Raw genomic sequence first — 11,117 nt, forward strand, 5'->3', positions numbered from 1 at the left:
GAGAACCCTGCTGGACACACTTTTCTTAATGCACCCCAGGATCCCATTAGCCCTTTTGGCCACAAGGGCACACTGCTGTCCCATTCCAAATTATAAAATATAAACAACTTTTAAAATGTCATAGCAGTCTATTCCTTACAAATTCTTGCAAGTCTGAGAGCTCAAGCAAATGCATGAATTGGATGTCTCAATTTCAGCTATGGCACATCAAATACTGACTAACCTGAACCCTAAACCACAATTCTCCTAGAGCAAAAATAGCCAGAATCAAAATGTTTCAAAACCTGGATGTAGGACTACTTTCATATTTCACATCTTGAACTATGGTAACAAGACCATGGATGGCTCAGAAATAAAATTGGGATTTACTTACCAAGAACTACTGCTCCCCTATACTTCCAGCGTGGCTGAATGAATCACACAGTCCCATTCACTTCAGCAAGGCTAGTGGCACAAGGCTGGGCAACAAGAACTCATCCTAACACACTTCTGACTTGAATCCAGTCACATAAAAGTTTCTTAGAAGTCACAGCTTCATTGCTACGGCTTCTCTACCAACTATATGCTTCATACGCAGCTGTCGCCTGTGCAAGGAGCGGTGTCATCGTGCCAGCGCTGTCCAGATGCATTGATAAATGCCAGTGCCCTGCATGCACCCAGCCCAAGGGAGATTCTCAACCATCCAAGTTCTTTAAAGCCAGAACTTTGCTCACTCAATGGATTTCACTGTTGGAGCTGGAGGCTTCCATAATTTTGCTAGGATGTAACAGTTTAACAGCACTACAAAAAGTTATATTCTTGGTCAGAGTTCTAACAACACAAACTATAATTTTCTGCTAGGGGCTGCATCCTGAAAATAATTTGTCATTCCATGTATTTAAATGACATAGGACTGGGAGCTACTAGAATATACAGATCAGACATGTCTTTATTTACACTTGCAGTATTCTGAATTCAATTACTTACTCATAGTCACAACAAACATACAAAACGTACAAATGTAAACATACAGAAGGCACCCAGTGTAGCCCGAGAGTCGACATGTTCCTTCTTTGAGCAGCTGGATAGAGTTACACATAGAGTCAGAACATAACATGTCCAAGTTTCGCATCTTTTACCTTGTAGGTGTTAATATTTACACTGTTACCTAGGAAGGCAATTTGGTCAAAAGGGTCCACAAAAGTTTCTTAAGTCTCTTAATGCCTGTATATGCTGGAATACAATTAAAAAATAGTAAAACATTAAATCCTATTCCATTTGACCTGGATTTCTGCTGTTCAAGTGTTAATAAACACAATCATTTTCACAGGCATTTCAAAGATATTTTTAAAAATAATAATTCTTACGTGGTTAAAAGTTAAATACAGTTCACCAGCACTTACTGTGCCTAGACACCCCATTCTCTTGGGACTCCAGCTCGAGATGACGGTCATATCTTTGTGGTGAACTGAGCTAAATACTACAAATTAAATCATTCCTTTCGAAAGCAGGGAAAAAAGGGTGATTTCCACAGCCTCTAATCTTTCCTTGCAACAGAGAAAATAAGAACAGCTAGGGTTTAGGGGTCTTTCCACAACAGGCTTACAACTACCAATGCCTACTACTTTCACCACAAATTCAACATGTTGATCAAATGAGAAAACACACTCAGAACACTAATGCAAATCTCCACTTTTAATATCTAAGTATTTCACAGCTGAAATAAAGTCATATAATGTGGCAATAGCATTCAAATACTCCTCCTCTTTGAGAGAGAAGTATTTTCTTAGAAAAATGCTTAATTAAAAATACGTGTTTGCTGCAAATGCTAGACATTCTGACTGTAATTTTCTCATTGTGCTAAACCACAGAAGGAAGCAGTTAGCACTGATATTTGGAATGTCACCTAATAACGATAAAACAAATCAGAAACATTTGGATTAAATTGGTGGGAAAACACATGGCTCAGTTCTGTAACTAGATATTAACATTCAACCTTTTGGGAAACACAAGGAGATAAGTGCCACCACATCCTCACTGTGAGGAAGGGACTGCCGAATCAGCATATGTTTCTACATAAGCAGCATATAAAATGTTTATTCTGAGCACAAAACCTCAAAGTTGGTCCAAAATTCTGTAGTCTTTGGAACAGGTCCCATAACTTTGGCAGCCTGCAAATCATGGTTTTATTGAAAAGAAGACAACAAATCTTCACTATTTAATGCTTTTATAGAGTGCAGATACACTCCTTGTAAATTATACAGTCTGCTGTTGCATGTCCCAGTCATTCAAATCTCCAACATATTGCAATGAGAGTGCTGAAGTAGCACAGAGACATCCCCAAAAAATACTACCTAGAAGATATAATTAAATGCAATTATATTTTGACCAAGCGTTTTTCATTTTGTAGGCTGCACAGGCTTCTGCTGAAAACATACCAAAGCTGACCACAGCTACTAAACTCTGACTAGCCGATCCCAAACTTTCTGCCTCTCCAAAGCGGGGCCCTAACTGCAACCCCTCCAAATGGTGGCAGAAATCCTAGTTCCAAGGAAATCACAGAATCTCTTAGCAATTGTCTGTACAGCGAGTTTCAGCACACCTGAATTTCAGGAGTCTGCCACATAGGTACGGACAGGCCCTGGCTGTCTGCATTTCCATTATGGACAACAGAAATACAGTTGATACAGCCAGGAGAGTCAAAACAGGGCTGCATCTCATCCTAAAGTAACTATTTACATCCGACTACCTAAAAAGCACGGACACCATTCATTTGCATTTGAGTTACCACTAAGCTCCCAGGCTCACATTCATCCCTCTGATCGGCAGAGTGAGGCGAGTTGAATCCCACACTTCCGGATTTTGTTCTATATCCTTGCTACTCCATGTCAGCGTTGGCGGCTAGCTTGTGTTCCAGCCCACGGATGACCTTAATTTGAGAAAAATACGTCTTTACTATGAGTTTATCCTAAGGCATTTATGGCAAGCAGTGAAAAGATGTTTTGCCAGGAACAGATTGGTCTATAGAAGTCTAGGTATTCAGTGAAAGTAAGCCACGGAGTCAGTCATAAATCCCAATTACACGTTGCAGCAAATTCTATCAAAAAAAAATCCCAGAGAACCCTAAAGCAGTTTCTGTTTTCGATCTAGCATGAGAGACAGTAAGCTGCTTCTCACAGATGGACTTAATGTCTTATCTTTCCACTGCTATGATTCCTTTAGCTGACCTTTGTCCTTTCCAAAATTTATTTAAAGATCGGTACATGTGTTTGCAGGCGTTGGGATCTGGGAAATTACTTTTTCTTCAAAAAATACCACTAACTCTGCCCAGGAGCCCAACACCTGGCCTAGTCACAGCCATCTCAGTTGAAGTTCCTGAAAAGCCACAGTCAGGTCTTTATATAATATAATAATCAGGCCCTGACACACATTATAAAAAAAAAAAAGCAGACAGTGTTTCAATTTTTTTTTTGCACTGGGAAAAATACAATTTTGAAGCACCCATATGGAATACATGAAGTTATGACGACCTCCACTATATTCCTGAGGAGGCTCAGTTTCTCAGGGCTCGCACAGGCACATAAGGGCACATTTAAAAGAGTTTGCACTAATGTCCAGCACAGCTAACGTTTGCAGCCAATCTATCCTGAGCTAAATCCTGAATTAAAAAAGCAACTACTGGCTGAGAGCATTAACAGGGACTGAAATTGAAGGAAAGCAACAGCGTAAGTCACAGCCCCCGGGGCGCCTGTTGTGTACACACCAAGAAATCAGCCACCCAAATCACTGCAAAGAATGTTTTAGTATCAGACGAGGCAAGCACCGCAATTTTACCCACTGTGTCATAAAACAGAGCATTAGTGACTAAGTACTTTTCCCAGTGTTTCTTGTTTATTCTGTGCCATCACACCACCTGGGAAGCACAACAGGAGCAGTGATCGCCTTCCATCTGGAACAAATTGCCAGGGGGCAGAGACCTGGCACAAGTGACTTATATTCCTCCCTCCTACCACATCCCCAGAATATCAGTTTGAGCAAAAAATTGCTTTTTTCTAGCTCTAAAGAACACTGATCCCTCATCTACTGATGCCAGGGAAAGAGCAGAGAATCATGGTGTCCAGGTCAGCTCACTACAGCCTGGTCTCTCTCTTTGGTTCTCTTTAATGCTAAACATTAGTTCATCTGAGAGAATCCAGCTGAATTTTACTGGACAGTTTGTTGTTTGTTGTTTTTTTTTCAAGAGAGGCTGAAGATTACAGGAACTGGTAGAAGAAAAAAACGCTCAACTCTTCTCAGACAACACCACAGGGTTTCATTCGTAGCTTCATTTAAAACCTCCAGAAGTGCCATTGTTCATCACTTACACATGAAATTGTGATGCCACTCATCTCAGCCACAATTCCTCTAGCCAAATAAAAGAGATTCAAAATACAATTTTCTCACTCGCGAAAGATGTGTTTCTTCTTGGGAAAAAACAACGAAGCGACTACATGCTCTGAAACATGGCCCCACATCTCATACTAGTTATTTATAATTGTAATATATATATATACACACATCTCCAATCACACACATGCATCTATCTGTCTAACCCTCCCAGCTGCCAAGAATTTTATTCCTAAAAAGCTGACCACTGAAGTCCAGCAGGAAATGCACCAAAAAACAAGCTCCAAGTTTAAAATTTTAATAATCCTAATGCTCAGGAATTACCACTCCTGAAAGCTAGGTAGGCATCCTCTTCTTATGACCAGAGAAACCAATACCCAGGATGCACTGAAGTAACTTACAGCCACAGACAGTCTGTGGCAAGGCTCAAAGCAGAGCTTCGTTCTTGAGATTTACAATGCTGAATTATCCTACACGGTTGCTTCCTTCCCTTTTGTCACAAGATAAACCTATACCAGTCAACCGCATACTGGCAGACCAAGAGTATGCTACTAAAAGCTAACAAAATCGGAAGTAGGATAGGAGAACCCCGAGAATACAGAAGGATTTCAGAAAGATTTTGTAGAGCAGCACTACGATGTAGGCTAACGGCGATGGAACAGGAGCAACATTGCAACAAGTTACGTATTAACCACATCCTCACCTGCCTCTTCCTGCAGCAGGGACCAAGGTTCTCATCCAACACCAGTGCGAAGGTCAAGCAAGGATGCAGAGCACTGTTCCTCATAAAGCTGTCTGAGAAACTGAGTTCAAGCAGCATCTCTTCTACTTCTCTGCCCATCAAATACGCTTATTTCTAGGATCATTCCAAGAAAGACCTACTGCTGACAGATTTGAAAACATACATGGATAGAATAGATAACCAATACTTTCACAAATGCAAGAACTAACCTGTGGGATTTGCTGGGACCCCAACTTTCAGAAAAAAATGCAGCTTTTTTTTTTTTTTGAGAGCAGGTACTTTTCACGGCACCAGGCCAGAAGTGATCCAGAGGGGTGAGGAAATATGAGTTGTGAATGAAAAAAAGAAGTCAGATGGGCGCAATTATCTGCAACATGTAAAACTGGCACTGCCCACTTTCTAACGGTGCAGAATGTTCCTTGGTTATTTATGACAAAATAGGCCTTAATCGGGTCAGCAGCTCCCTAAAAATTAACAATTTGTTGTTCTGGCAACAGTTTGGTGCTGAAGAGAAGAGGCTTCAGACCTCCACATCACATTTTTCTCACACTAGGACAGCACAAAAACTAATTATTTACATGAACGTGAAATGAAAAGCAGTTTGTGATTTTATTTTTTATTTTTTTTTACTTACTACAACAAACTTGAAAGATGTGTAAAATTAAAATCTCTTCTCCGGTTCACAGAGGAGAATGATTGTTGTGTTCAGTGCATAGAGACAGAGATGTACAGTTTGAAGCTCAGGGAGAGAGCCAGGAAAGTTTACCACACCCAGCAGGCGCTCAAAGATTTTCAAATAAGCACTCCAGGAAACTGAAGTACATTCTCAAGTTTTTAAAGTTTCCTTACTGTTTTCAATGCACAAGCCCTTAGGCTAACCTCCCTGTGTAGTCAGCTAGCTGGAGCCTGTACAAAGACATCCTGCTTCATACAAAATACACTAAGGAGGAAAAAAAAATACAATCCTAGGTACTGCTAGATATTAAGAGAGGAAACATTAAAACAGCTCTCACTTTCCCTTCAAGTCTTTGTGCCTTCTGAAAGTTTTTCTTATGAGATATCATAGAATCATAGAACAATTCAGGTTGGAAAAGACCCTTGGGATCATCGAGTCCAACCAATAACCCTACACTACAAGTTCACCCCTAAACCGTATCACCCAACACCACATCTAAACGACACCTGAACACATCCAGGGATGGCGACTCAACCACCTCCCTAGGCAGTCTGTTCCAGTGTCTGACCACTCCTTCCGTGAAGAATTTCTTCCTGATGTCCAGCCTAAACTTGCCCTGTTGCAACTTGCAACCATTCCCCCTGGTTCTGTCCCTAATTACCTGTGAGAAGAGACCAGCACCAACCTCTCTACAATGTCCTTTCAAGTAATTGTAGAGCATGATGATGTTCCCCCTCAGCCTCCTCTTCGTCAAACTGAACAGACCCAGCTCCCTCAATCACTCCTCATAAGGTCTGTTCTCCAGGCCCTTCACCAGCTTTGTTGCCCTCCTTGCTCCAACACCTCGATATCTCTCTCGTATTGAGGTGCCCAAAACTGAACACAATACTGAAGGTGCGGCCTCACCAGTGCTGAGTACAGAGGGACAATCACCTCCCTTCTTCTGCTGGTCACAAAATTTCTAATACAAGCCAGGATGCCGTTGGCCTTCTTGGCCACCTGGGCACACTGCTGGCTCATATTCAGCCGGCTGTCACCTAGAACTAAACTTGCTAGAAGCTAGTGGCAAATACAGGCTCCAGTCTGTGCTGATCTGTATATCTTAGATTTGATCCTGCCTGGTGCTGAGCACTCTGACGTGTCCATTTGCTTCATTTCTAGCAATCGAATAGTCTCAGAGAAAACTACATAGGGACTGCTGAAGCACTGAAAACTACACATGGATTTCCTACACGTTCCTAGAGTGGGGCTGATATGCTCTGTATAGGTCATTCAGGAATTGCCAGAAAATGGTAAATCAATAAACCATCTAACCTGAACCGGAAGACTGATACACTGGTTTTCCCACTTTTAGGCAATATTATTTTTTTAATAAATATTGAATACTGCTTGTTAAAAGTGTGTGTTACTAGCAAGTATAGTTATCTATCCTAGTATTTACGACTGCAGAAAACTAGCAGTCTCTGAAGTTATTTCAGTCTTTTGCCTTCAATCTTCCACTTGGCAGTGATTAAAATTGTGATTAGTTTGGCAGCAGGCTTATTTATGGTCATTTGAAAGTATTAAATGACAAGAAGTTGGAAAATATTGCTCAATGTGAGATTTCGAAAGGCTTACTAATTTAGCTGTTGTGATTCATTCATCATTTTCTTGACCATTTTCTAAGTATGTGCAACCTAGTGAAATAACAAGTTTGCTTATCATACCTTTATCATTAGCATTAAGATGAGGAGCTCACACTAAATTCACTCCCCACAAACTAAGGACAGGTGACCTAACTCGTTATTCACTTGAGTGCACAAATATCTTTACTCACATCAGCAGAATTAATGAAGGCTTGAATTAGGGGATCTGATAAAACATCCTTTCTTCAAGTCTCTGAGCAACCTGATCTAACTTTGAAGCTAGCTCTGCTGTTAGCTGGGGGCTATGGGAAGGGTTACGTGACCTCCAGAAGTTCTTCCCAATCTAAATTTTTTTCCTCTTTGTTTTAATACCTCGTACAGGTAGGTCCCATCTGCCAGTTCTGTAGCAAAGACAGAAAGCCAGAAAATACCCCTCTGCTTCAGCCACTTCAGTTCACTTGAAACTTTAAAAATAAAACCTCACTCTAGCGAAAGCGGCTTTGCCCCAAAATGCCGAGCCATAAACGGGAGTACATGTGGTACAACCAGGAGCCCCAACACACTCCACAGCACAGAGAGGCAAAACAAAAATCTAGAATACAACAATGTCCTACCCTGAAGCAGCGTCGCTGACCAGAGGATGGCCAAGAGAAGCCACAACCCTAGAGAGTGTGAGGGATCTAGCCAGAAGAGCAATAAGTTTTTCTTTCAGCATCAGACAACGCTATTAGTTACAAATTGCCAATAAAGCTAATGAAATTAATTAAGGAAGCTAGGAAAGGAACTTCACACCAAAGGAAGTGGGGACAAGTCAGTTATTTATCAAGAAATATTAAATTTTGAAACATAAGAGGGATTTTCAGTGGATAAAAACAATAATATTTTGGCAAAAGTATCTTTCAGTCCAATGACCCACTAATAACAAAGTTCCTGCTTCCTCTGCTAGTCACAGTTTTAAGAAAAATAAATCAGAAGCCCCCCATACTTCAAAGGGAACATACTTCAAAGGGTCCTTCTGCTGTTTCTTTCTACTCCCTCTCATCCTATCTCTTAAGCAGCCACACTTCAACTCACATTTATCCTTGACACTTTAATCAGCCAAATCATTGACTAACTTTTCAATGAGGAAATGCACTATCAAGTCCAAATATCTAGAAAACACTTAAACAATGCAGTGTAATAATTTCCTGAATTTCAACTTAACATCTCAGGAAATAAACCCTGTAGCCAAACTGAAATTACAGTTAACACTCCTAGAAGTGCAGTCATTTCAACAGTTGGGTTTTGGCTGGCTTTGGTTTTTTTTTCAGACAAATGATATTTTAATGTGCCTGAAGGGTAGATAAAAACAGTTCATGCTTGTATTTAATTTTGAGGCTTAATCACCAGATCTTTCCAGTTCTAAAAAAATAAATATTTAAATTAGTGCTAACTATAATCCATGTATGGATTGATACACTCCTTTGTATGTGAACATGTGGAATTCAGGAGTTCGCTGCATGTTTAAGTCAGTTAAATGCTCCCGTACAAAACACAGCGAGCTTTTATTTTAGGTATTTGTTATGCATAACCTAGGTGGCACCTAAACACTAAAAGGGCTCTTTAAATGTAGTCTTAAACTATTTTAAATCAACAGCAAATCCACTGACTGATAAAAATAAGCCCTAACAGTACTTAAGTACTAACAAAGCCCATACATCTAGGATACAGTTAACAAACTCTGTGTTTGATTTGGATCTCACTGTCCCCACCGTCTGCAGCAGAACGAGCTCTTAGATGAACCACAAGTATCAGCAGGAGACTACACAGGGACTGTAGTTTATTCCAATGAATATCTGCTATTTAGTTCGTTTTTAACTTCTCTATATAAGTGTATAAAGGAAAAAAGAGTGTAACTTCAGAAAAGCCCTCACAGTCACTTCTTTGTTGCTTTTATAGCTCTTTCCTGTCCTATTTTTGTCAACATTAGATAACAAACATATATAAACACTTTTTGTTATTCAGACCACTAGTCCTACTGAACTAAACAACACCTTTCACAGGAATGAGGTTAGGGGGTTGCAGGATTTGAACCGTGTATTTGAACCTCTGGATTAGTCCTTTTCTTACTGTGTTACTAAGAGAATGTACATACCAGCAACAGACAGAAACACAAAAGCCACAGCCTACAAACATAGTTTTGAACACAATAAAATGTCAAGATTTTAATATTCCAGCTGCTTTCAGTGCTAATCACTGGTGCTGTGATAGGTACTTAAAAAAAAAAAAATAATTACTTTGCAGTTGCCATTACACTTACGAAGAAAGTAACGTGATGTTCCCAAAGGAAAGTCAAACTGAGGGAACAAAGCCTTATGGTAAGTATCTAATTCCATTCTCAAAAGAACAACAAAAAAAAAACCCAAACACCTTTAAGGTTGGCCACAGCAGGCAAGAGCAAATGCCTGTTTAGCCCCATATTCTCTCTCCCTGAGAGCAGCCAACTCCAGATGTTTAGAAGCACAGGACACATGATGCCATTTCACAGAATGACAGAGTAATCTGGAATAGAAGGCACTTCTGGAGATCATCCAGTCCAGCCCCCTGCTCAAGTTGGGCTTCCCCTTCTGACTGCTGCCAAAGATCTCACCCTCTCAAGTAGTTCTCAGTTCAGGAATTTCCTAAGCTAGAAGCAATGCCCTTACACTTTCTTCATTATCTACTAGCAGATAGCCCAGGAAAACCATAATTTACTGCCTCTGAAATTCCTTATCTTAACGCTCGGTGATTTGTGTGTTCAAAGAGTTCAGTTAACCACTCTTCACTTCTCTGAGCTCCACTACCGGAGACTCGGTGCAACAGAGGGCACATCCCATTACACAGCCCATGAGCTCAGCCAGAAGTCCAAAATTGGCCAGTGCGACACTCCAAAGAGAAACAAGGGAAATTACACAGGACAGAGTTACTCAGCTGTTTGCTGCTTTTGTTATTTCCCCCCAATTCTACTGTTTATATGTTCCAATAGAAAATCTGGGGTTTTTTTTAACAAAAATAACAATCCAAACAAACAGAAGACAGTGCATCTGAATGCCCAACACCCAACACCTATTGTCACAGACTCCAGGGTAGCAGCGTCATCTAAGTCTAGAGTCTTACTTGAGTAGCACCCAGTCTCTATCAGTATCAGTCCTTACTGTTTCATGTCAAAATAAAAACTACTTACTCTTTGTTGTAAAAGAATCCTTACCATCTCCTCACCCTGAGCCTGATCCCACAAAAACCTATGGGTGCCCTTCCACGGACTTCTGTGGGAAGTAAACTGGTTACACAGAATGCTTAATCGCCTACACCCTTCAAACAGAAATTTGCAAATATTACTGCTTTTCAAGTTGGAAACTAAGACCAACCAGAAGCGAGACACATCTTTCCCCGACTCCTGCCAGCGGGCTCGCACAGCCGTACCCCGGCACATCGTGCCGCAGCTGCTCACTCCACAGACCACCACGTGGTCACACTCAACGGCGCGAAGCTGAAAATCAAACACGTTAACTCTGGATTACACCCGGTAAAAATTCTCTGCGCTAGCTGCTCTCCGTGCTGGACAACTGACAGGCACACACAGACCGTAAACGTGCCGGCTCACATTCCCGGCTTCTCCCTCCTTACGCACCGACCCAGCAACACCACAAAACCCGTTTGGGGCGCCGCTGTAGCCTGGCGAATCCGGACT

General features: G+C 41.0%; 1 protein-coding gene across 1 annotated transcript in view; it reads right to left on the reverse strand.

The window, feature by feature from the left end:
• EMILIN2 (elastin microfibril interfacer 2) overlaps positions 1-10,916 on the reverse strand; it is a gene marked incomplete at its 5' end in the record, with an annotated part of 32,920 nt that extends 22,004 nt beyond the window's left edge. Inside the window, 2 exons of the mRNA XM_009864815.1 lie at positions 8,023-8,070; positions 10,795-10,916. Coding sequence (XP_009863117.1) covers positions 8,023-8,070; positions 10,795-10,916 — 170 coding nt within the window. The remainder of the gene's footprint in view (positions 1-8,022; positions 8,071-10,794) is intronic.
• Positions 10,917-11,117: the final 201 nt, after the last annotated feature.

The sequence above is a fragment of the Apaloderma vittatum genome, unplaced genomic scaffold (assembly GCF_000703405.1).
Source record: "Apaloderma vittatum isolate BGI_N311 unplaced genomic scaffold, ASM70340v1 scaffold852, whole genome shotgun sequence".
In the NCBI taxonomy this organism is placed as follows: Eukaryota; Metazoa; Chordata; class Aves; order Trogoniformes; family Trogonidae; genus Apaloderma; species Apaloderma vittatum.